Source organism: Corythoichthys intestinalis, chromosome 5, assembly GCF_030265065.1.
Source record: "Corythoichthys intestinalis isolate RoL2023-P3 chromosome 5, ASM3026506v1, whole genome shotgun sequence".
NCBI lineage: Eukaryota > Metazoa > Chordata > Actinopteri > Syngnathiformes > Syngnathidae > Corythoichthys > Corythoichthys intestinalis.
Window position 1 is genome coordinate 34,175,461 of NC_080399.1, and position 27,803 is coordinate 34,203,263.

At 39.0% G+C, this 27,803-nt stretch overlaps 2 protein-coding genes across 2 annotated transcripts in view; one reads left to right on the forward strand and one right to left on the reverse strand.

The window, feature by feature from the left end:
* The window catches only part of ano3 (anoctamin 3), a 103,693-nt gene that overhangs the window by 26,861 nt on the left and 49,029 nt on the right, over positions 1 to 27,803 (reverse strand). The window contains exons 8-14 of the mRNA XM_057836987.1: positions 22,547 to 22,681; positions 22,333 to 22,439; positions 19,919 to 19,974; positions 19,719 to 19,840; positions 13,254 to 13,388; positions 12,231 to 12,324; positions 2,818 to 2,878 (exon numbers count right to left, since the gene is read on the reverse strand). Of these exons, the coding sequence (XP_057692970.1) occupies positions 2,818 to 2,878; positions 12,231 to 12,324; positions 13,254 to 13,388; positions 19,719 to 19,840; positions 19,919 to 19,974; positions 22,333 to 22,439; positions 22,547 to 22,681 (710 nt within the window). The remainder of the gene's footprint in view (positions 1 to 2,817; positions 2,879 to 12,230; positions 12,325 to 13,253; positions 13,389 to 19,718; positions 19,841 to 19,918; positions 19,975 to 22,332; positions 22,440 to 22,546; positions 22,682 to 27,803) is intronic.
* On the forward strand, positions 5,767 to 15,268 carry LOC130916340 (uncharacterized). The gene is made up of 2 exons (XM_057836997.1): positions 5,767 to 7,207; positions 13,206 to 15,268. Exon 1 carries the CDS (start codon positions 6,157 to 6,159, stop codon positions 7,060 to 7,062), a length of 906 nt encoding a protein of 301 aa, XP_057692980.1. The 5' UTR covers positions 5,767 to 6,156; the 3' UTR covers positions 7,063 to 7,207; positions 13,206 to 15,268.

A 27,803-nucleotide genomic window follows, 5' to 3' on the forward strand; every position in this document is an offset into this window, starting at 1 on the left:
TATATACTGTATATATATATATACAGTGGGGCAAATAAGTATTTAGTTAACCACTAATTGTGCAAGTTCTCCCACTTGAAAATATTAGAGAGGTCTGTAATTGTCAACATGGGTAAACCACAACCATGAGAGACAGAATGTGGAAAACCCCCAGAAAATCACATTGTTTGATTTTTAAAGAATTTATTTGCAAATCATGGTGGAAAATAAGTATTTGGTCAATACCAAAAGTTCATCTCAATACTTTTTTATGTACCCTTTGTTGGCAACAACGGAGGCCAAACGTTTTCTGTAACTCTTCACAAGCTTTTCACACACTGTTGCTGGTATTTTGGCTCATTCCTCCATGCAGATCTCCAATAGAGCAGTGATGTTTTGGAACTGTCGTTTGGCAACACGGACTTTCAACTCCCTCCACAGATTTTCTATGGGGTTGAGACCTGGAGACTGGCTAGGCGACTCCAGGACCTTGAAATGCTTCTTGCGAAGCCACTCCTTTGTTGCCCTGGCTGTGTGTTTGGGATCATTGTCATGCTGAAAGATCCAGCCACGTCTCATCTTCAATGCCCTTGCTGATGGAAAGAGATTTTCACTCAAAATCTCTCGATACATGGCCCCATTAATTCTTGCCTTTACACAGATCAGTCGTCCTGGTCCCTTTGCAGAAAAACAGCCCCAAAGTATGATGTTTCGACCCCCATGCTTCAAAGTGGGTATGGTGTTCTTTGGATGCAATTCAGTATTCTTTCTCCTCCAAACACAAGAACCTGTGTTTCTACCAAAAAGTTCTATTTTGGTTTCATCTGACCATAACACATTCTCCCAGTCCTCTTCTGGATCATCCAAATGCTCTCTAGCGAACCGCAGACTGGCCTGGATGTGTACTGACTTCAGCAGGGGGACACGTCTGGCAGTGCAGGATTTGAGTCCCTGGCGGCGCATTGCGTTACTGATAGTAGCCTTTGTTACTGTGGTCCAAGCTCTCTGTAGGTCATTCACTAGGTCCCCCGTGTGGTTCTGAGATTTTTGCTCATCGTTCTTGTTATCATTTTGACGCCACGGGGTGAGATCTTGCATGGAGCCCCAGATCAAGGGAGATTATCAGTGGTCTTGTATGTCTTCCATTTTCTAATAATTGCTCCCACAGTTGATTTCTTTACACCAAGCGTTTTACCTATTGCAGATTCAGTCTTCCCAGCCTGGTGCAGATCTACAATTTTGTCTCTGGTGTCCTTCGACAGCTCTTTAGTCTTGGCCATAGTGGAGTTTGGAGTGTGAATGACTGAGATTGTGGACGGGTGTCTTTTATACCGATAATGAGTTAAAACAGGTGCCATTAGCACAGGTAACGGGCGGAGCCTCGTTAGACCTCGTTAGACCACGTTAGAAGAAGTTAGACCTCTTTGACAGCCAGAAACCTTGCTTGTTTGTAGGTGACCAAGTACTTATTTTCCACACTAATTTGGAAATACATTCTTTACAAATCAAACAATGTCATTTTCTGTTTTTTTTCCCACATTCTGTCTCTCATGGTTGAGGTTTACCCATGTTGACAATTACAGGCCTCTCTAATCTTTTCAAGTAGGAGAACTTGCACAATTGGTGGTTGACTAAATACTTATTTGCCCCACTGTATATATATATATATATATATATATATATATATATATATATATATATATATATATATATATATATACAATCAGCTCATTACAGCTTCAATCTCTTCTGTTTGTGGCCTAAGAAAGCATCCAATGCGCTTGTTTCATCGTAAAACTCCTTTGATGGAATAAAACCCATTTTTATGTTCACACCTTCTATGAGTACAATTCTGTCTGGAGGCATTGTTGTTTTTGTTGCCAGGCTCTATTGTGATATGAGGAGCTCACTACAACAGTGATGATATCTATTTCTCTGTCAGGAACGTTTGTGTATTGTGGATTAGTCAAGATACATCAAACGCTTTATCATCATCAAATTTGACAGTGAAGGAGAATGAACAAATCGAAAATGAAGATGTCCCTGACCCAATCACGTGATTGGGCCTGAGTTCTAATCACGAGATCACATTTTCAGAGGATTGGAATCGGGTAAAAAAGATTGAGTTTTATTTATTTTCTTTTTTAAAGGAGAGTTAAGCACTTCTATATTACTTGATTTCTTTATTGTTTCTGTAATTAGTGGAATTTCATTTTTTTTTTTAAATTCAAGACAGACTATTAAAATTTTTGAAAAAATTGCTCCAATGACAATGTGGAAAAAAAAAAAAAAAAAAAAAATAGTATACATATATTTTTTTCTTGGTTTAAACGACAACTGCACAAACCTTTTTATATGTTTATCATGTTAGTGCAAACAAATCAGTTGCCTATTAATTGGCAACAGCAGTCTGTGAGTAAATATGACCCACTTTTAAAAAGACAACAAATCAAAACCGTTTCCCCTGTGAAAACAATGTTTAAAACACATATACATCGGGCATCGAGTGCACTCAGTGATGAAGTACTGCCTGGGTTGGTCTACTCTGCCAAAAGCCTAATGCGGAATTCTGAGCTACAGACCACAGTCAGCAAGCCTGAACCTCTCTAGGCTCTCCAGCTCTCCATCGCCTTCATTTAGTCCAAACATAGAACACTTTGTGCCGAGTGTTCCCTCAGGGCACGAGTTATTATTTTCTACTTTGGCACAAAGATGGATGAGAGCTAGAAGCAGCAGTAAAAATGAGGATATAACTATTAAAGCATCAGTATACTATCATTATACATATACAGTATATGCATTAGATTTGAAGTCCAAAAAGTCAAAGCATGGGCTTACCCCAAATAGCCATGAAGATAGCGAAGAAAACGGTCCCACCGTTGTCAAAAAGATGGGTCACCTTGACACACAACAGATGTTTACATGAAATCAATGTTTTTTTCATCTTTTGTTCATCAGTGTATATTATATGATGGCATATGTCATCGTATAAAAATTACCAGTTAAAAAAAGAATGATAACAACAACAAAACAAACAACCACGTTAAATAAATAATAATAATAATGAATAGGCTCGAGATTGTTTAGTACGACAATTTTTTTTTTGCTTTTTTTGTCTTTTTCTTGGCCAGATCGCCTGTCCCTACTGTAGCATAACACAACGTGGGGAGAGCGGTGTCCAGAGGCGGACTGTAATCTGTAGCTTCTGGAGGATCACAGAACGGCCGGTGCTCTGGACGGCGGTGTTGTGCCGAAAAATAGCCGCCCCGCGTGAAATGTCCCCCCTGACGGGAGCGCCCACAAGTCACTCATACAAACAGCTTTTTCTTACCAATCGATGGACACGGAAACGACTTTCTTGTACCGTGAATATGTATTATTTTACTCTGCTTGAACTAATAAATCTTGCACTGTAAATATATATTATTTTCCTCTGCTTGAACTAATGAATCTTGTACTGTGAATATGTATTATTTTACTCTGCTTGAACTAATAAATGTCATACCTGTGTGATTGTCATCGGGATATGGTCGTGAAAACCTGTAGACTAATACCGTATTGGCCCGAATATAAGACGGCCCTGATTATACGACCCCCTCTTTTTCAAGACTCAAGTTTGAAAAAAGACTTTTTGAACACCAAATTAATTTTTATACAGAAAATAATTACATTACATCCGAAACAAATGATTATAACAATATATTTGAGAGAAAAAGCATGTTATTTTGCCTAATTCAAATCTTAATATCTGAACATTTAAATATGTAAACTAAAGTGTAATCACATTCGTATATGAATGGCTTCTGGTTTTTGAAATGTAAATAAACCAATCTATTGTGATAAAACAACAAAATTGCAATAACTGCATTAACCATCAAAGTGAAGTCTAACTGTAACTGTAGTCTTGAAACAAATCTGAACAAGGAAAAACATTGCAAGAAAGTAACGCAAACTGGTTAAACTTGATAGTAGCTGAGATCTGTCATGACAGAAAATCGCTTCAATGATATCTGACGCCATCTAGCGTCGTGAATGGGGAGAGTAGCTGAGATCTGTCATGACCGAACATCGCTTCAATTATATCTGGCGCCATCTAGCGCCGCGAATGGGGAGAGTAGCTGAGATCTGTCATGACAGAACATCGCTTCAATGATATCTGGCGCCATCTAGCGCCGTGAAAGGGCAAATGTCTAGACCGCTAATAAAGGACGACCCTCTCTTTTTCATTCTTATTGCAATGCAAAAAACACCATCTTGTATTCGGGCCAATACGGTACATTTCTGTTCAAAGATGGTTATGTGGCCCAGTCCACGATTTGTTACTAAAATACAGTACCAGTATTTTGTGTAATTTATTTATTTATTTAAAACGGATTTTACAGCTGTAAATCCATTACTGAAATGCGTCCATGAAAACATTTGATGTTTTCACCTCAATAAAGCGTTATAAATAAGCGCTCCCGTCAGGGGGGACATTTCACGCGGGGCGGCTATTTTTCGGCACAACACCGGCAGCCGCCATACATACATAACTGTTTTTATCCCCCCTATCCTCTATGTTTATCTAGAGTTCGCATCCAATCCAACAGGTGGCAGCAATGCGCCTGGTTGTTAACTGGAAGTTCCCCAGACCAGCGCAGGGCAAGTAAGTAGGGATGAAGAGGGTTACTTGCTAGGTATATCGGCAATTGTTATTAACCAAGTATCTACATTTTAAATGAAATAAATGGCAATTAAAGGGTTAGTGCCAGCTAGTCCATGTCCCCGTTTGCAATCGTGTCAAGTTACATTATGCTAGTCTTATTATAGAGGCAGTCGGAGATCCGAGCATTAATTACGTCACCAGCCACAACAAAGCGTCGCCATATTGAAAACGGGGAAAAGACGAATCACAAGCAGTTGCTCTGTCATGCATTGTAATACAAACGCGTTGAACTTTCATCTTATTCGCGGTCTTTTTTCGGTCAGTATGACTAAAAGTTGCTGTGTGGCGGGTTGTCACACAAGGAAGAGTTCGGAGCCGCATTTGAAGTTCTTCATTCTTCCTCGTGAGAAGAAAAGGAAAAACAAATGGCTGATGGCAATTAATCGAGGAACAGTAAAAGAAGACGGTTCCGTGGACTATTCTCGCCTGTGGGAACCTAAATCCAAGCACACTTACGTTTGCAGCCGACATTTTATTACTTAACTGTATAACTTTAATCGATTTTTTTTTTTGCCCCAACTAGCTGCTAGGATTCAATAGACTAGGCAGTGGTTATAATTACCGTAACCGGCAACTCGTTATGAACAACACTGGTTGTAGATATTTCCGAACTCCACTGCAGGCCATTCCTTTGGATTGTTCATCTAGCTATCAGCTGTGACTTTGTATGGGCAGAATTGCAAGCCAATACACGGTAATTTTATATCGCCTCCTCGCGTCTGTCGGCAGTGACTCGTGATAATAGTAAGCCATAAGACGTTTTTATGAAAAAAGACGCAAAACACACCTGAAATATATGAATTTCAGATGTTTGTCTATGGAACGTTTAGCTGTGCGTACCCCCTTCACAAAATGGCGACACATTGCTAAGCGAGGTGACGTCATCGTGACAATTCAGAAGAAATATAGTCTCCTGCCTTTTTCTGGTTCTACATAAAGATCCTGTGAGTGTTCTGTTTATTTCTCAGTGAGTATTCAAGTTAAAATGTATAATTACAGCCTCTTTTCATTGTGATTTATCATAAATCATACCATGTTTTCTTTGTGCTTCAGGCAGTCTCCTGCTTTTTCTGGTTCTACATTAAGACCTGGACTGTGCTGTTAATTTCTCAGTGAGTATTCAAGTTAAAATGTATAATAATGCAATGTGTAGTTCTTCATAGCCGCTTCAAAGTGCACGAAATTGATGAATTTAACAATAAAATGTAAAAAAAAAATTCTGACTTCCGGTCGGGACACCGAAGTGATGGCAGCGTGTTAAGAGAAGCGCCCATTTGAACCGGAGAAATTTGGATCAAACCCCGAAATAAGATGAGTGAACATACCGATGAGAACATCTATAAAGACGGGGTAAGAAGACTGCACACTTACCAAAATTAAAAGAGTTGTGCGAAACAGCGGTTGAGGGGTAGACGCCACGCAAGAACACGGAAATTGACAACTTAGGCGGGCAGACGACTACTTCCCTCTCAATGGCAAATACAAGCAAAGGAAAGACCGACATGGATCCTATCCTCCGGGAGATAAGGGAATTCCGTCTCGAAAACAGAAAACAATTTGACGTGCTCAAAGAAGATATCTTGAAAGTAAACGTGAGGCTAGATGAAGCAGAAAATAGAATTGAAAGGACAGAGGAACGAGTTGGCAACGCCGAAACCGCTATAGCCGAGATGCTAAAGCTAAACACTGAACTGCTGAATAAATTGCTAGACCTGGATTGCCGATCTCGACGTGAGAACATCAGAATTTATGGCGTTCCGGAGGGCGCCGAAAATGATTCGCCTTCGATGAAGCAGTTCGTGGAACAAGTACTTCATAGCGGTCTCGGTTTGGCTGATAAGGAACTTGATTTGAACATCGAAAGGGCACATAGATCGCTGGGTCCGACACCACCGAAAGGAGTGCCCCCACGTTCAATCCTAGTCAAGTTTAAGAATTTCCTTACAAAAGAGACATTACTGCGCAGGGCTTGGCAAGGGAAGGGCTTTGTATGGAACAAAAATCACATCAACGTGGACCACGATTACCCACCAATGATTTTGAAGAAACGAAAAGAATATGCCGAGGTGCGCAAAGTTCTGAAGGAAGATCGCATCCCCTTTCAAACACTTTTTCCTGCGAGATTACGGGTGAGATTCAAGGAGGAGACCAAGATCTACGACACCATTGAAGAAGCGACTGACGACATGGCGAAGAGAGGTTACAATATCACAACAATCAGACCGCCGGGGACTACGTTGGAGCAGATTCAGCGGTTGCAGTGGACAAAAGCAGAGAGATTGACGACGAGGGATAACATCAATACAGGACGGGCGACGAGCTACAAGGAAAGACTTAGAGCATTTAGGAGAACACCATCGCCTTCATCTGAGAAATAACTCGTCGGAGGATTCTGTTTCGTTGGAACGGTCAAGATGGAAGGCGGGGAGGAGGAAAGAGCAAGTAGACATTAAAGAACTTCAAACCATGACACGATGGAACCCTCCCACCATACGCACGGGATCACATGCACACGTTCTTCAGGTACGCACGGGCACGCGACAGTATGGATGCACGCAAACGCCTAATATATAACCAGGGTGTGGGTGTAAAATTTAAAAATTAAAAAAAAAAAAAAAAAAAAAAAAAATTAAAAAATTAAATAAAACGTGTGTGTGTGGGTGTGTGATGTAACCGTCTTTATATGCATTTATGTATGTGAGTATATGTATGCACATATATATGTGTGTACGTATATATGCATGTATGTGTGTGTATGTATTTATATGAATATGCATGTAGTGGGGAGGGCAGGTATTTGACACGCTGCCAATGGGTTTTCCCATTGGCGGTGTGTCCGGTGCTTGTTCTCCCCACTGTAAGTGTGTGTGATTGTGTATATGTATGTATAGATATATTAGAATAGTAGTGGTATTAAATAATTAAGGTTCACCGTGGGATACTACTTAAGGGACACGTTGCCGTTGCAAGAAAGGGCTTCTCCCTCCAGTCAAGGAGGTGAGACCGTTCCCTTCGAGCCTATGGTAGAGGCTCATCAGGGTCAAGTTCAAAGACCCCTACATAGGAAGCCACAAAACTTGATTTGGGTTAAATTGTTAGATAGTTTGAGTTTGTTTACTGTTATGTTTGTTTGTTTTTCTCTCCCCTATGTTTTCAAGGGGAAATGGGAGCACACCAGGATGTTGAAGTGGTTTAGAGAAACAATTATAGATGCAAGGTAATCTAATGAAAATTGCGTCATTTAATATAAACGGAGTACTCAACCCTATTAAAAGAGGGAAAATTTTGACAAAACTTAGAAAAGACAAAATACAAATAGCCTTTTTACAAGAAACACATCTTAGTGATCTAGAACATACTAAATTGAAAAAATCAGGCTATAAATATGTCTACTTTTCTTCTCATGAGTCAGGAAGGCGAAGGGGAGTAGCAATTCTTATTTCGGGAGCAATAAACTATGAACATGTGTCAGAAATAAAAGATAAAGAAGGGAGATATATTATGATAACAGGAAAAATAGAGGGTAAATTAACAAGTCTCTTTAATGTATATGTTCCCCCTGGCAGTGATTGGTCATTATACAAACATGTATTTGAATTGATGATAACAAAAAGTCAAGGGTCTATGATATGTGGAGGGGATTTCAACATAAGATTAAATCCAAAATTAGACACCTCAAATGGTAAATCGGACACAAAACATATTACAAAAAAACTTACAATCTACATGACAGAAATGGGAATAATGGATGTATGGAGAGAACTGAATCCGGCAGGCAGAGACTATTCACACTATTCGTCAGCACATAGGGTTTACTCTCGGATTGACTATTTTTTCGTGTTTAAAGAAGATCTACAGAGAGTAAAAGATTGTATAATTGGCCCATGCACAATATCAGATCACGGGCATATCTACATGTCGATCCAGTTAAGTAACAGGTTTAAAACAACATCATGGAGACTAAATTCTAACATTTTGAATAACATAAATATTAAACAAAAATTGAAAAATGAAATCGAACGATATATCGAACAAAATGATAACGGCGAGGTAACACCACCCATAATGTGGGACGCGTTAAAGGCTGTCATTCGGGGTCAGATAATAGCCATCTCTACCTATGAGGAAAAACTCAGACAACAAAAACTTAAAACCTTGGAGGAAAAGTTGAAAGATCTCCAAAAAGCACATTCAAGAACAATAAAAGATGAAACTGCATCAGAAATCAAAACCGTAAACAAAGAACTAGATGAATTGAACACACAAGAAACTCAGAAAAAAATCCTCTTTACAAAGCAACAGCATTATGTGGTGGGAGGGAAGTCAACGAAACTCTTATCATACCTACTTAGAAAACAGCAAGCTGAGAGAACTATTTATAAAATAAAAAACCCCAAAACCAACGAAATAGAAAGTAACCTGGGAAAAATACAAAGATGTTTTCGGAAATACTATGAAGAACTATATTCTCAACCACAATTAAATAATAATACACAGATCAAAGAACTTCTAGCTCACCTTCAACTACCACAACTAACAGAGGAACAAAATGACAAAATAATAGCTAAAATAACAAAAGATGAATTAAGACTAGCGATCGGGAAACTAAAGACAGCTAAATCACCAGGGGCTGATGGTTTCAGTTCAGAGTGGTATAAAACAATGCAGGAACAATTAATTCCACCATTACTGAAAACATATAATTGGGTTCTAGAAAGGAAAATAGCCCCACCCTCCTGGAAAGATGCAATAATCACAATAATACCAAAAGAGGGAAAAGATAGCCTCGAATGTGGTAATTACCGACCGATTAGCCTCCTAAATGTTGATTATAAATTATTCACCTCCATAATCTCTAACAGATTAAAATCAGTACTACCAGATCTGATACACATGGATCAAACGGGCTTCATAAGACAAAGACAAACACAGGATAACATTAGGAAGATAATACACGTGATAAAACAAGTAATGGGAGAAAAAGAGGAGATGTTGATGTTAAGCCTAGACGCTGAAAAGGCATTTGATTCGGTGAGATGGACATTCCTCTATGAAGTACTCGGAAAATTTGGCTTCCACCCATCAGTGATAGAAATTTTGGCAGCGTTGTATAAAAACCCACTAGCAAGAATTAAACTTAATGGGGAACTGAGTGAGCCTTTTAAACTGGAAAGGGGAACAAGACAGGGCTGCTGCCTGTCACCACTCCTTTTCGCCATATTCATAGAACCCTTGGGCCAATTGATCAGACAAAGGCTAGACATAAAGGGTATAATCATGAGACCAGGGGAACAAAAATTGGCATTATTTGCAGATGACCTATTGCTGACCATAGCACAACCAACACAGACATTACCCAAATTAATGAATATGTTAGAGGAATATGGCAGGCTATCGGGATATAAAATTAACATACATAAAACACAAGCCCTGACATTCAACTATGATCCTCCACCACAGATCAGGACAACGTACGAATGGAACTGGGAGGCGGGTTCAATTAAGTATCTTGGGGTTCAGATACCTAAAGATTTGACAAAGTTATTCGAATTTAACTATAATCCTTTAAATTTAAAATTAAAAGCAGATCTGCAAAGATGGAATGTTATACCCTCCCTTAGTCTGAGTTCTAAGATTGAATCAATTAAGATGAACATACTTCCACGACTGCTTTACCTCTTCCAATGTCTACCTGTTAAGATACCATCGAAACAATTTTTGGAATGGGAGAGATTAATTTTGAGATATATCTGGCAAGGAAAACGGGCTAGAATTAAATTCAAAACACTGCAACTGAGCAAAAACAAGGGTGGAATGGGACTTCCAAACCTACAAGAATATTACTACGCAGCCCAGCTAAGACCTTTGATTTGTTTATGTTCCTCAACATACAGTGCGGGTTGGAAAAAAATTGAATGTTCTAATCTCCAGGGAATGCCAATGTCTGCTTTGATGGCTGATAATGTACTGTGGCATCGTTTGAACATTGCAGATGGCAACATAACTCATCACTTGTTGCAGGTCTGGCAGGAGGTATGCAAAAAACTTAAAATTGAGAACTCACTCAAAAGGTTGAGATGGTGTGCCCTCGACACAGAATTCACACCAAACAAAACAGATAATAGGTTTAAAAAGTGGATTTCAAAAGGCCTGACCTCATATCAATCATTCACACAAGACAGTAAATTTCAGGACTTTGAAACCCTGATATCTAAAAATGGCCTAGAAAAAGACGATTTTTATAGATACCTGCAAGTTAGACACTATTTTCACCATAACATATTAAAAAATATAAATAGACATGAAAATTTGGTCCTACAAGAAATTGTAAACCTTCTTGAGTCCGAAACCTGCAATAAAATTATTTCCAAATTGCATAAAATTATTAGACTAACCAAGATGGAGAACACTCAGTATATAAAACAAAAATGGGAAGGGGAGGGAAATATGCGACTAGACGAAAAAAGCTGGGAGAACATGTGCCAACTGCAATGGACTATAACGAGCTCAAATATATGGCGTGAATTCTGCTGGAAAAACATCATGAGGTACTTTATAACCCCGATCCAAAAACGACACCTGGGTAAAGGAGATGCCTGCTGGAGAGACTGTGGAACAAATGGAGCGGACCATTCACACATATTTTGGAAATGCAATGTTATTAAACCATACTGGACTGAGATTCACACACACTTGGAGAATATTTTCGGGCAACATATCCCTTTTAAATGTGAATATCTGTATTTGGGTGATTTGAAACTGAATAAGCTGAAAGTCAATGATAAAAAACTGTTCAATATTTTATTAGCAGCCACCAAGAAATATATTACCAGGAAATGGCTCAAGAAACAATCACCAACCATTGAGGAATGGATAGATATTATACATGAAATTTACATTATGGAGAAGCTGTCATTTTCACTTACATTGCAGATGGATAGATTTTACTTGATATGGTCCAAATGGACTGAGTACGTGAAACCAGTTAGAATGGATTTCAATTGACGCTCAAACAAAAAAGTACATCCCTATCTTGCTGGGTAAGAAAACAATTCCTGATGTGCTCCCAAATTCTTTATTTATTAATTAATTAATTTTTTTCTGTTTTTTTTTTTTTTTTTTTTTTTTTGTTGTTGTTGTTTTTTTTTCAAGTTATTGTGTTATTTTTTTCTCGTTTCCTTTAAGAGGAAAAGCAATGAATCGAGAAATGGACGATCTTTATTCACTATTGTAAGTACAAAGTACTGTGTATTATTTGTGAGTCGGAAAAAAAATAAAAACTTAAATTATAAAAAAAAAAAAAATTCTCCCAGGGGGGCATGCCCCCGGACCCCTCCAGAGGGTCTGTGTTTCCTTTCGTACAGCGATTCTTGTGGGCTGGGCTGAGTCAAAGTCCAGGGCTGCTTTTTAGTCCCAGTCCACCCCTGGCGGCGTCAATACTTTTCATATTAACTGTCAGTGCCAGTTCACCATTACTGTAATGTAGTTGTGTAGGCATTATTTTGCTATTGTCACTGAACGACAGACAAAGACAAAAATGGCCCACCTTTGCATAGACACAGCTGTCACTCAGCTTCCACGGCTTGCACGTCTCCTCACACATTGGACACATTGTTGTGTTTGCTTCACAAATTTCTTTGCTGAAGGAACAAGCAGACTTTAGAAACTGAATTAATTCTGTTGCCATTGAAAATGAATGATCTATTTCAGTGCCATTGACAGCAATAGATGTCCTATGCATTTGGACAGGAACAACCTGGCAGCAATCATCTGCTTTTACATTTATCATTTGCTATCAACTCTACCAGTCAAAATACAGGGTGACCCAAAAAAAAGTTTACACTGCCATAATACAACTTAAATACCATGTTTATTCATCTTAGAATTAGAATTTAATCACAAATTATACATTATTGTAAAGAACATGTACAGTACACTCTATTTTTCAATGTGTCCTCCCTTAAGTGTCACAACAGCCTCCAGGCGCCTGCGGATCGCTCGACAGGTCTTCTTTATGTAGGATGCTGTCATCTTTTCCCAAGATCTAACAATGGACCTCTCCAAGGCTGCCACAGAAGTTTGTGGCTTCTTACAGGCACTGTCCTCCACAGTTGCACATATGCTATAATCCAGGGGATTGAGATCTGGACTCTGGGGTGGCCACATATCACCTTGTCAATCAACTTTTTGGTCCGCACAGATCGGCACTTCCAGACCCAGGTTTTCGTGAGGCTGTTCCAGTATCTTTCAGCTTCTTTTTAACTTTGTAGACTGCACATTTGGATATTCTCAGATTTGCTGCAATCTCAGTAGGTGTCAGACCGGCACGCAGCAATTCAGGTACAGCTAAAGTTTTCTTCATTTTCAGCAGAAGCACAAGAATTGTAGAGACGAGAGATTACCAGCTGCATTGAGTGACCTTAATGAATCACTTAAGCATGACAACCTATTTAGATATGTTTCAATGGCTTTTAAACAAGCAGTCAACTGAGTGTAAACTTTTTTTTGGATCACCCTGTAGACTGGACGTCTTTTTCTATCAATGGCAGTCAGTGAGTTTATGTCTGACCTGACTTGGCTGGAGTCCATGGTGAAGAGTCCATAGAGGAAGACAAAGACGCCGACCAGAGCAGCGGGGATCAACATGCCAGTATACCAACCCAACCATGCAAAGTAAAGACCGATTTTCTCTCCAAAGTAGCGCCTGACAGTGACATAAAGACAAGCACATTCATTTGAGTGAACTTTTGGCTAATTTTAGAAATGTGAACAAGTGACTGACATTTTGAGTGGTTAATGAAAACATTTTGAGTTCACTCTCATCTCACTTTACAGGAGTTTACTCTAGGGCTTTTCACATAACTGATTAAGCTCTACAAGACAAACTAGGTTACTCTTTGTCTCTTGCTTCTTCTTGTACTTACAGCCAAGCCCATAATTAGGCCACACTAGCACATCTTCTTTTACTTTTGGGTCGCTAGCTAGCTCGAATATTCTGCATCCACTCACTCCCCTCATGAATGGTGGCCATTTCCACAACACCAAAAAGGAGGACACTTTGTGGTATTTAGTGAGAAAAGAAAAACCGCAAAATCCAATTTATGTGTATGTATTCAATATAATAAAACAGTTTTCTGTATGTTAACAATATTATCATAATACAATGATTCTAAAACTAAGGCACATTTAAAAAAAAAAAAAATTATTGCGAGACAATTTATCAATGATATATCTTAACATGACAGGCCTATGTGTAACAAAATAGGAACAAATAGGTTTTGGAGAAGCCAGATTATTTGTTCACAGAATCTTTATTTTGTCGTCTATGCATCAATCTTGCAAAGAGCAGCAGTACCATAAAGCGCATTAATGGATTAAATGCGCAAACTAAATTTCCATGCAAATACATAAATGCAAAAATACAAATAACAGTTCTTCATAGAACTTTTATAGGCAAACAACAGTTAGGGAAAGAAACATGTTCAAGAGAAAAATGTAAAAAATACAGAATGGCAATGCATGGCTCTGATGTGGCAAAAGTTTTTTTTTTTTTTAATTTAATATTGCACATTAAAATATTTTAAGGTATTTACAATAGTTCCAAAAGAGTCCATCATCAACAACTACTGCCCAATCTAATGGTAAGCGGTTAACTGTCTGCACGCTAACACAAAGATTTCTTTATTAATTTTTTAATCTAATATTGCGCATTAAAATATTTTAAGGTATTTACAATAGTTCCAAAAGAGTCCATCATCAACAACTACTGCCCAATCTAATGGTAAGCGGCTAACTGTCTGCATGCTACCACAAAAAACTAGAGCTGTCCCGACTAGTCGACGTTGTCGACGTCATCGATGACGTAAATGTGTCGACGGGCAAAACATACTGTCGACGGGTAATGACGGGTTAAAAAAAAAAAAATTACATGCGGATAAAGTTAAGAATGGCGGGCGCTCGCGATGCAAGCGGTTGTTACTGGCACCCCCAAGGGGGCCGCTGTTATTTCAATGTGACCGGCATTGTCAGATTGAGCAAAGAGGAAGAAAGTGGGCGAGCGAGAGAGAGGGAGCGAGATTGGTGAGTTGGGAAAGTGCGCGGGTAGCGCGGAGTTCAGTGGCTGCATCCCCCACGTTTTTGTTTTGGTCAATAAAAGTATCCATACAGAGCCATCCGACGCCTCTCGGTGTTTTTATGCATGCCGCCGCCTTCCTGCGGAGGAAATCGGACGAACCGACGACAACGAGGTAAGTGAATCGCTGGTTCACTTGAAAACACCGCCAATTACCAAAAAGGGCAGAATTGGTGACACGTGAAAGTGGCATAAAGCCAAAAAAGCGGACCAAAATAGCCAGAGCCTGGAATTATTTCTAGGAAAATATGGAGGGTGCCACTGTGTGTACTCTTTACTAAGCGGAGCTCGCATACCACGGTAGCACGTCGGCTATGAACGAACACTTGAAGCGCCGTCACCAAAGTATAATTTTCGAAGACAACAAGAAACAACAAGCTAGCGGATTGTAAGTACATACAACTTTCTGACGATTTTTAAAAAATGGAAGTTACCTTTATGTGCGTCGTATCAATGTGCATTTTTATTTAATAAAATAATGAATATATATACAGTATATATACATTTTTAAAAAATTATTATTAAATTTATTAGGATCATGTAAGCTCCTACTTAGGGAAAATCTATACATACTGTATATCCTGTATATACATAATATAATAAAAATATATATGGAAACAGCACTGGCCTGCTTACTGTAATCCATGACTGCACTAATGTTAGTTACTTTATATTATAAAGTATCATTGTGTACAGTATATACATATAGTAGTATACTATCAAATTAATACTATATATTTATTTTTTGTTACTGTGAGTATGTGGGCCTCTCATTCAAAATAATTGTGGTAATATTTCAATGTGCCCTCTACTTTATCTATTTTCAGGTTAAAACAAACAAAAGTTGAACAGTTTTTCCCCTCCCCCAAAAATGCGGAATGCACACCAAAAAAAACATCTGAACGCACACAAAGTATTCTGAAAATGGTTGTCCGGGACATTGCAATTCATTTTAACATTTAGAACAAGATAGACAATGACATACCACAAAAAGAGTAAGAATTGTTTTGACTCCTTGTTAAAGAGATGACGTCTCAGTGTTTCCGTTTACATTTTTTTTGCACTAGTTGATGCCAGCAGCATTTGACCTCATTGTTTGTTATTTATTATTGATATTTATGTTATTTATTTATACGTTAATAAAGAATTTAGGTGTTCCAAAATGTTTTTTTGTGAATTAATAAGCTTCAACAAAAATGTCATTATTAAAGTAGTAAAAAAAAAAAAAAAAAAAATTAGATTAGTCGACTAATCGTAAAATTAGTCAGCTGACTAATCGGGAGGAAATTAGTCGTTTGGGACAGCCCTACAAAAAACAATTACATACCAATTCCCTCTTTTTTTTAAAGTAAAAACTGACTCATTTGTGGCAGTGCCATCTGCAAGTTTAGTTAAAGGCATATCAGAATTTGAGGTAAAATAGCACTTTCATAAATGTTTAACACTGCCTATCTGTAGCTGCTTTTAATACAATGAGCAATTTTGAGTGTGTTAGCATGCAAGAACAACTCCAAAACAGCGAACAAATAAGCAGTGTTGTGCATGAAAACATTAAATGAGTGATCGTTCATGAACACGTTCATATTTCGGCAAACGTGAATTGAACGGATCATATTTCTGTCTCATGAATGTTACTGTGAACGCGTTCATTATGGCGGTTGTGAGCAGTGTTCAGAATTAGAGCTTGTCCAACAAAACTGCAGATAGGGCCAAAGGCTAAAAACACACAACAAAAAACAAACCTTCATAACGAAAACCTATCCAACCTGGCAACCCAAGCTGCGTGTCACGGCTGTGTTGTTTTAGCAAATACGGCAGCTTTTGGTCCCGAAGTTTTTATGGCAGCAAATAAGCATTCTTTTACATTCAGGTGGACCCTCAATATTAACTAAAGGTGCTAAATAAACAAGTTACATCACAAACATACAGTACATGTACAACATGAATTTGGTTTAAATAAATGCTTAACGGTGAGAGAGCGGTGTGTAGTTGAGTTGAACACAGCCACATAGTATCCCTCGTGTGCGTCCATGACCAAACGTAAGTACATACTATTCCTTTCTTCACACAAAGATTTTGGGGTTTGCTTTGAAATCGCTGCATTCGCAGCCGTTTGTAATGTGACGCGCATGCGCAGAACCGCAAAGTTGCAATTTCTAACGGGTGCAAAATCTCACAGAACACCGGCCCAGTACCAACATTTAAGCGAGTTTTACGACGAACAGGTCAGTACCAACGCGGATATTACAGGGTTTCCCCTAGGATTTTTTAAGCCTCTCCATGTCGTGCCACAGCAAGATTGCGTCATACAGTAGCATGACAAATTAGATTTTTTTTCCCACATTTTTTTCCCAAGAAGAACCATAACAAAGATCTATTTGAAATATTTCATTGGCCAGGATAATGTCTTAGCTCTCAGCCACGGTACATGTACGTAAAATGCGTAGCTGATTACAGCTACAGTGCCCTCCATAATTATTGGCACCCCTGGTTAAGATGTGTTTTTTAGCTTCTAATATTTTTTTTTAATTCAAATAATATGGGACCTTAATGGAAAAAAAGAGAAAAATCCAACCTTCAATACTAGTGCATTTATTCAGTGGGGGAAAAATCCCACATAAAGAAAAAATTGTTTGACATCAAATATTGTGTGTCACAATTATTAGCACCCCTGGTGTTAATACTTTGTACAACCCCCTTTTGCCAACAAAACAAGGTCTGGGGACTGAGTTGGCCATAGGAGGAGCTTGATTTTGTGTCTGGTGAACCATTTCTGTGTAGATTTGGCCATATGTTTAGGGTCATTGTCTTGCTGAAAGACCCAGTGACGACCCATCTTCAACTTTCGGGCAGAGGGCAACAGATTTTGATTAAAGCCCTACAGCATCACTGACCCACCCCCATACTTCACAGTGGGTATGAGGTGCTTTTCAGCATGCGCATCTTTTGTGGTACGCCAGACCCACTTAGAGTGTTTGTTGCCAAAAAGCTCAATCTTGGTCTCATCCGACCAAAGCACACGGTCCCAGTCTTCAACTTCAACCTTCTTGCTTCCTTCTACGTCACAGCTCGTCTCTTAAAGACAATCCCAGGCTTCAACTGGGACCGTGTGATTTGGTCAGATGAGACCAAGGTTGAGCTTTTTGGAACCAAACACTCTAAGTGGGTCTGGCGTGCCACGAAAGATGCGCATGCTGAAAAGCACCTCATACCCACTGTGAAGTATGGAGGTGGGTCAGTGATGCTGTGGGGCTGTTTCGCTTCCAAAGGCCCTGGGAACACCTCTCCTCTTCAGGTGTCCATAGCTACACCTGAAAGCTATGGACAAATGAAATCAGGTTTTGCTAAGAAATTGCTGCTGAAAGCAGATGCGGCGCCCCCATACACGCCAAGCCACCTAAATGTCCCGAGATATCAAGAAAGAGGACGATGACTGGCACTAATGTGACCACCCCACCACCCCAGGCAAAGCAAAGGAGGGGAGCAGCCAAGCTCAAAATGGCCAGAGTGAGTACTCTTTTATAATAAAAAACATATCATGCATTAGATATAGGACTGGACAAATGTATATATTATCGCTCGTAAAATATATACAACAAATCCTTTAATTCCATTCATGTTTGTGTCCTATTATAACACAATAAATGATAATTATTCTATATATTACTTTATTTTGCAGTCACGGTGTATCAGCTTCACAAAAAGAAATGCAAAACAAACCATTCGGTGTTTCCCACACGATCTGTTGCCGGTGTTTCATCAGTGTCATTGCTCCCCTCAATGATCATTGAATTAGGCTGCATTGGCTTTCGTTTGGGCTCAAATTGATAACCCAAAACACCAAAGAAAGGTTCATAACTCTCCTCGTCACTATAAGAAGAACGTTCGTTACGTCGGATTCGTCGCTGCAACTAGAAACAAAATTGTCCAGCATCATCGCCGCCATTCAGTGCTTTGTCAGGACCCAAGCACTGAGCCGGGTGTTTCCTAGTTGTGACGTCACGCACACAATATGCTAGTTTCGGGGATCTCGGGCGCCAGTCGTTTTAGCTTGACAATCGATCCAAATTTCTATCATTTTCTTGGTGTTGCGATGTGTGTAATTACACAAAGTGGCATGATATGAATCCAAAAGGCATGCGTTTATGGATAAATGATGGAATATTACCATTTCCCCAGGTGTTGTAATACTCTTTAAAGGGCCGCACATAGTTATGGACATTAAAATACACAATGAATTGGTTGCCGCTGAACCCTCCACACTGGGTTGCTACTAGTTTTAAATGGCCTTAAAATTTTTTTAAAAACATCTCTTTTGCAAGGCGTGGCGGCTTTTATTTTGGTGTGGCGGTGCGCCACAATATTTTATATGTAGAGGCAACCCTGGAATATAAAGATAACTCTTACACAGTTTCAGTGTTAACGTGGATAAAATAATTGTTGTCTGTGGTTCTATATCGACCGTCAATAATAGCTTGCAGCAATTTTTGGGGAGAAGAAAGAACAGAATTACAAAAGTTTTTTTTTTTTGTTTTTTTTTAACCATGAACTTTAGTTCAATATTTTGAATTATGAACTGAACATTTCATTTTTAAAATTTGTGAACTGCAATTTGAACTAGTTCATGTTGAAAATGACCTTTCCCAATACTGCAAATTAGTGTCCTGCTCGATGCTGCGCAGGATGGGGTGAGGCGTTTAAATAAAGGAAGGTCCTGTATAAATCAAAACCTATGGCACTGGCCGCCCAACTTGTTAGCACGTCATCCTATGCATCCACTTACTGCCCTCTTCTCTCCCCTTACGCCATCTATCAAGCATCTCTTCCTCAATCTCGCTTGCCAGCAACTCCATCATCATTATCCTTCTGCCAATGCATTCACTATCTCCAAAAGCAGAGTACCTGATGAGGTCCAGAGGCTGGTACTTGTACCACATCCCCCAACGGGCCCACCGCTCATAAAGCAGGTGCCTGTGGTTCTGGGCACCATGCGTCTTAATAGGATGCCTGCTCTTGTATCCTCCCTAATGAAAAAACAGAAGGAAGCAAAATAGATTAGCTGCAGTTTCTAACAGTTTCCGCACACATTCTAAACTTCTTACCTCATGTGGAGGAAAGGCCGCCTCGTACGTGTTGTTGCCCAGTAACCGGTTGATACCTGCAGTGTAATAAAGTGTGCCTTTTAGTTTTAAATCAGTCAAGAACTGCGCCTCTGCAGTGAAGGGCCCATTCCAATAAAGCTACCCTACCGTAACAATTATCAGCATATGCGAGCCTTAGACAAATGAGAAGCGTTAAAACATTATGATTTTAAATAGCTGCGTCCACTAGAAAAAAAAAAAAAACCTGCTTACCAACGGTTTTATTTGAACTGGCACAATTATTTATGCTCCTTGTAAAATCCAGCAATGAACACCATGTTACCAACAGTAAGACAGAGTACAGCACTGCATGAATCACAATAAAGATCTACGGTAGGTTTTGTTTAGTATTTTCATTGGTGCTTGGTCATTGTTTTCCTGACACAATTTGCGCAAAGACAGTCACTTCACTCTTAGAAAATGTATATCGCATAGTTACTGCGTTAAATCTCATTGGCAAGCCATCATATATTTTTTTTACCGATTTTGCTTATTTTAAGCTATTTGTTTCTGTAGCAATCACTCATCCAAAATTTAAAGTTACTTTAATTAACCGGGACCGGTTGGTAATGGAGAGGGAAACAATTATTTGTGTCTGACATATATATTTTCTATTGATTTTTAGGACATTTTTGACAAAATTGCTTGAAATGTATAAGAATGTTCTTCCTCGCCTCAAGTTTGTCGACCGTCCAATTGAGTCTCCAAATGAAGTCGCACAGATGGATGGACGGACAGACAGGCAAATAGACAGACGGACTAATTCTGGGGGATTAGAGTATGATCGTTAATTCTTTGGCTGCCATCAACAGTGATAGATGATCCATTTTGATTGGGACTGTCAGTCCCTTCTAGTTCAAATGGATTGGACTTCTATAAGCATCAATGGCAACCAGTGAATTAATTACACATCTAAACAAAGTGGACGTCAAGGCAGAATATTACTGGCACACTCTAATGTGTCCAATGAGTGCACAACTAATAAGTTCAGAGCGGAAAAACTACCAGAAGGCACTTGATGTTGATTGGTCTTGAATAGGTTCATAAAACTGACACTACTATCTTTTTTCATTTATTTATTTATTTAACCTGCCCTGCTCAGCTGCTTAGCCACTGAGAATAGGAATCTGAGTGTCCTTATGGTCTGAACAGTTTTAATGGATCTGAGTTTGACATACTCCCATTGTGGATGTTCATTATGTTTTATTTATTAGGAGAAGGCGGCAAGTAGAAGGGAATATGGGGGGACAAAAAGGAAAGAAGCAGACAGAAGAGAAAAACAAACAACAACAAGAAATACATTATTACACGCCTATGCTACCTTTGAACATAGTGGTGCTCTTGTTAGCTAATTATATATACCAGTGGACACCATGTGGGGGGCCTGATAACCGAGGAGAAAGATGAAGAGAGGTAAGTCAGAAGGAGATGTGATTACTGTATTTTTCGGACTGTAAGTCGCAGTATTGTTTTCATCTTTTGGCTCGGGGTGCGACTTGTACTCTGGAGCGACTTATGTGTGAAATTATTAAAACATTATTATATCATTACATATGTTATTTTGGTGTTTTGGAGTGACACTAATGGTTTGGTAAACTTGTTAGCATGTTCTTTATGCTATAGTTATCTAAATAACCTAATAGCTATGTTATGTTAACATACCGACCATGTTCGCATTTCGTTGTTCATGCATCATGTAACATTATTATTCTGTACACTTATTCAGCATGTTGTTCTCTATTGTATTTTTATTTTAAATTGCCTTTTAAGATGATATATCTGTTCTATGTGTTGGATTTGATCAAGTAAATTTCCCCCAAAAATGCGACTAATACTCAGGTGCGACTTATATATGTTTTTTTCCCTCTTTGTTAGGCATTTTATGGCTGGTGCGACTTATACTCAGGTGCGACGGTAGGTGGGGTGAAGCATACTCAAATCTAACCTAACCCTAGACCATAAACCAAGGTAGAAAAGAAGAAGAGGAAGGCAGAAGCAGGAAAACGTTGAGAGGAGGGAGCGGAACCCACCGCCATCCCTCTAACCGACAGCCCAGACGAAGAGGAGACCCCGCCCCGTGAGCCCAGCCACCGACACTACTTTTTTTCAACATGCTAATGAGAAAATACATTGACTAAATATTAGAGGAGGAAATACTCAGCTTTTTTTTTAGTGGTCTTGTAATTAAGGCTGGGCAAACATTACAGTCCCATTTCTCGCTGGCGCATTACAATCAAGGTTTTATTAAGTGTTAATAGCACTCAGTAGTTGTGTTATGGTTTTGGTGAGTTAAGCACAGGCAGAATAAACATCAATAATTAAGTGAGAAGTGAATACATTTACTACAACAATGTAAATTCATGTCAGCGCCATACCCATTTTTAACTTTCCATCCTCATATTTTGTGCGCTGCAGGACATGGTGGACTATTCTGCTTCTGGTCGAGTTGGAGAAGAAGGTCGCTCTGTTGTTTATAGTGAAGCTAGATGGAAATGAATGACGCAATCTGTTAAATACTGATCATGTGAAACGATATCTGATCATGTCACACTGCAAAATGTGATGGTCAATTTCAAATTTATGTCTTACTGATGCATGCGTGCTCGACTGAAGGGGGCAGTGTAGCAGTCCGTCTCCTCCAGGTCAGGCAATGCCTCTTTGTCCAGCTTCATGGGATTTCTGGGAAACCAGCTCTTGATCTGACGACATCTCAGATGGAAGCGGCTGCACAGATGGAGCGCAGCAGGATGAGATTAACAGCACGGATTAACATGAAGATTGTCTGCTTTGACATTATAAAGTGGATCATTAACTTTCACTCTCGCACATTGCAACTTAATCCACACTACGTATACACCGTGACTTGAGAAGCCAACCTTTCAGTGCCTTGACAGTGATAGACGTCAAATACAGTGTATCACAAAAGTGAGTACACCCCTCGCATTTCTACAGATATTTAAGTATAACTTTACATGGGACAACGCTGACAAAATGACACTTTGACACAATGAAAAGTAGTCTGTGTGCAGCTTATATAGTAGAGTTAATTTATTTTCCCCTCAAAATAACTCAAAATATAGCCATTAATATCTAAACCCCTGGCAAAAAAGTGAGTACACCCCTTTGAAAAAACATACATCCCTAAATGTCCAAATTGAGTACTGCTTGTCATTTTCCCTCCAAAATGTCATATGACTTGTTACAGGAGTGTTGTCAGCATTGCTGCAGAGATTGAAGAGGTGGGGGGTCAGCCTGTTAGTACTCACACCATACGCCACACTCTACATCAAATTGGTGTGCATGGCTGTCACCCCAGGAGGAAGCCTCTTCTGAAGACGGTACACAAGAAAGCCCGCTCGTCTCATCAGACCATAGGACATGGTTCCAGTAATCCATGTGCTTTATTGACATGTCTTCAGCAAACTGTTTGCAGGCTTTCTTGTCCCTCTATGATAAAAGCTGCACACAGACTACTTTTCATTGTGTCAAAGTGTCATTTTGTCAGTGCTGTCCCATGAAAAGATATACTTAAATATCTGCCGAAATGCGAGGAGTGTACTCACTTTTGTGATACACTGTACATTTGTACCGGTGGACGCTGGCAGTAAACATTTGCTGCTAAACCTCCCAGTTCAAATGGATTGGACGTCGAATGTCGTTAATGACTACTGATTAGTTAAATGATTGTACTGGATTTTATCTGTTACTCCACTACTAGTAAACACAAGAATAGATAAAATAACATTTGATAGAGGCATTTGTTTTTTCGGAACCTTCTTATGGAAGTCTTTATCAATAAGTAGTCATATCAGGTCATTTGGGAACAATTTAGGGGGCGTGGCCTGATCATATCATGTCATTTGGGAACATTTAGGGGGCGTCGCCTGATCATATAAGGTCATTTGGGAACATTTGGGGGCGTGGCCTGATCATATCAGGTCATTTGGGGGCGTGTCCTATTGATATCTGGTTATTTCCTGTTGATTTGGGGACATTGGTTTTTTTGCCATTGAAAATGAATGGGAAAAAATTTGGGCGTTCATAGCCGTCAATGGCATCCAAGTACATTGGTATCTATAGAATGGACGAACATGCTTGTCAATGGCATTAAACAAAGGAAATGCCATTGGAAATGAATGGAAAATTTGGACGTCCATGTCCGTCAATGACAGCACCCCCTATAAGCGTCAATGGAATCGGGGACGTTTGGGGGACACGTCTTATTGATATCTGGTCATTTTTTGTTGATTTGGGGAAATTTTGTTTTTTCCCCATTGAAAATGAATGGGAAAAATTTTGGACGTCCATGGCTGTTAATGGCATCGACTTACATAGGCGTCAATGGAAAGCAAGTACATTGGCATCAATATAAATATGCCTTCAAGGGGCTGTTCTATCATCAATTTTGACACCGTGATATTCATCCCTCCATAACTCAAACACATTTCTTTTATTTTATTTCATTTCATATTGCAATCCTTTGAGCTACCTCGCATTCAACTCGAGGCGCTGTAGAATGACTTAATGGTGCTGCCACCCTAGTATTGATTAGAGGAATATAAATGGAAACTGTGACAACGCAAGGTTTATATCTGTTATAAGGTATACAGGTACAAATATTGGTGTAGATGCAGCAAGCTGCACATGATTTATTTGTTCAGCTGGGGACGTGGGTTAGTGACAGACCATTAGTAAACACTGCCAGCATATTTACGTCTGTGAGTTTTCATATAAGTACAACCGCTTTGGAAAAGTCTGTGAGCTAAAAATAATGGTCATCATTCCTCAAGATGGAAAGTCTATACAGCAGAAAATAAATTGGACTATTTTCCTGCAACATGAGAATGACAAAATATATATGTAATACGCTTCAGTTCAACTATAATGTCAGATAATTTTTATTAACTCTTTATGGGCAGAGTGACTGATATGTGTTATTCATTTTTTCATTCATTTTCCGAGCCACTTATCCTTACGAGGGCCATCCGGGTGCTGGAGCCAATCCCAGCTTACTATGGGCAGTATGCAACCCTGAATTGGTTTCCAGGCAATCGCAGGGCACAAGGAGACCAACAACCATTAGTGCACACACTCATACCTAGTGACAATTTAGAGCAGTGGGTCTTAAATGGGTCTAGAGCAGGGGTAATGAATTAAAAATCCTCTAGGTCCGAAATTAAAAAATTACAACAATCTCGGGTCCGGAAATATTTTTAATGCTTCTTTTTTTCCAAAAATACCAACGTATCTTTACGTGACCATGCTGATAATTACAACATTCAAAAATGTGAATAAAATATAAAAAAATTAATTTATAGTAAGTAATAAATAATACTTAATAATAATTAATTAGTAATAAATAATAAAGCGATCATATTGAGCCTTTAATTCCGCTATTTTTTGAGAACAGATGGCAGAGTTCATAGGGAAACTTTGCGAAAAAGCTGCGTGCTTCGTTTCATAGTGCCTTTTCAAATGGCTGCTTTTTACAAGCGCTTCCGTTGTTCGGCCATTCCTTACTACGCGGCGAAACGTCTAAACAACGCTCAGTGCGCTTGCGTAAGCATGCGCACATCGGTTAGAAGCGGCGAGTACTCACTATTTTTGTTTTTATTTAGTTTTTTAGAACCTTTTCATTGCCTGAAAAATACTTTTTGCATGTATTACCCTCTCATACTTAGTTTTAACCATTGTGGTTTTTTCTTAAGGCATTTTTTAGTACGTTCTGCCTGTATGCATCCAAACAAAACAAGTTTAGAACGCACGGTAGTACTTTGGGTGTCAAGTTCGAATAATGTTTCGCCGATGTAGCAGATTTTGGCAGAACACCGTCTCTGAACAGATGAGGCATAGCGGTCTTGTGCTGCCGCCAGGTAAAATAAACAAAAATGTGTTGGTCTTCTCCTCCTTAAAAACTCTGTTTTCTGCATCAATCTTGCGTAGTTTTGAGCACGCCATTTGCCGTACCTTTTCGCCTCTTCCTCCAACTTCATTCGGCTCAGTTTTTGGCTGTCACTCCACGGAGTCTGGAAAGCGAGTGTGAGACATGCTTTTCTAAAAATAATTTTCAAATGCTTCACTCCCATTGGCTGGCTCACGCCCGTCACCGCTAAGGTTTTTGTTTGTTGCCCACCTCCGCTCTGCAAACCCGAAGAAAAAAATTATTTTTGTTGTTGCAACGTGTATTAGTCCCGACAGCTTGAAATCCGGTCCAGATGGCTTGGGGGTCTGGAACTGGACCGAGGTCCGCGGTTTCGTGACCTCTGGTCTAGAGGTTCAGTGAGTAAGCCTCAGGGGTTCAGTGAAGGTTAAAAAACACAGACCCCTATTTTGTAAACTTACAAAATCTAAGGAAAAAGCGTTTTAGACCAGCTTTTGGACTGATTTGCACTCAATTTGCAGACTTTATTCCATTTCTAGATAATGTTAGATAATAGATAATTATTTAGATTAAAAAAAAAAAAAAATGTGTCGTTTTACGTCATTAAAATAGTATGTGATGCAAGGACGTGACACTAAAATAAGAATGTAGACATGAAATAAAAAAAGGAACACTGTGAAATGAAATTAATTTCATGTCATTTACTAATGTGAAAGTCAACAGCAAAAGGCAAATTATTTGTCGTAAATTTAAAATCTGGAAGAAATTTGAACAGGAATTAACTTAGATGTTAGCTTGCTAGGTTTTGGATTTGTGAAAAAATGGCTTTATAATGAAATTCCGTAGGGTTCGGTGAATGCACCTGTGAAACTTGTTGGGTTCGGTACCTTTAGCAAGGTTAAGAACCATTGATTTAGAGCAGGGGTGTCCAAACGTTTTGCAAATGGGGCCAGATTTGGTGTAGTGAAAATGTGGGGGGCCGACCTTGGATGACATCCTTTACGTAGAAGAATATATTTAAGCAAATTTTAGCAAGCCATTCTGTGTGTCACATTTGGTTTATTTATTTATTTTTTATTCTTGATTTCAACAATCTCGTAACTAGTAGGCCTGAACGATATTGGAAAAAACTATTGTTGCGATTTCTGGGGGGTTTGCGATATATTGCGATATTATATTGCAATATGATTTTGTGTGTGTGTGTGTGTGTGTGTGTGCTCAATGTATTTATTCAGATTTAGCATTGGAAAGAGATACATATAAGACATGTTTTTTTTCTCACTTTTTTCCCCAAAGTATGATTTTAAAAAATTATATATACATATTTATATATATAATTAATAAATGGTTTTTAAGCACTTCAAATGTAATAATTATGATCAGTTTTAAACATAACTGTCCAACCAAATAATTTTTGAACAAGAATAAAGTACTGTAGTTTATCTACCTTAGCTGTGACTCTTGGAGTGACATGTAGAAATTACAAACTCCTCAAGATCACTTCTGGCATTTATTTTATATGTCTCGAACGTCTCCACATACACACACATTCATTCCAGCGCGGCTTCCTTGCAGAAACTGTTTAACAAGTTAAACGATGATTGACACATTGCTGCTCTGTGAAGTCCACTTCTTTGGAAGATCAAAGAAAACCAGCATCGTTAACTTTAATAAGCAAGTGCTGCAGTGACTGCAGGGAACAAAGAGCTGGGAGAGGGAGGGTGTGAGGCTGTGCGCAGAGCAAAAAGAAAGGCGTACGTGGATTAAAAAAAAAAAAAAACAAAAAAAACTATCGCACGTCCTTGCGATGGGACTATCGCGCACTCGCACATCGCGATGGCGATGTTTAAACGATACATCGTTCCAGCTTAGTAACTAGCCTTTGTAGCGTTCTCTTTTGACTCTCGGGCTCTTGAGAAATACTGCTGCTGTGAAATTAAACTGGCTTCAAGTTGCTTCAATTTC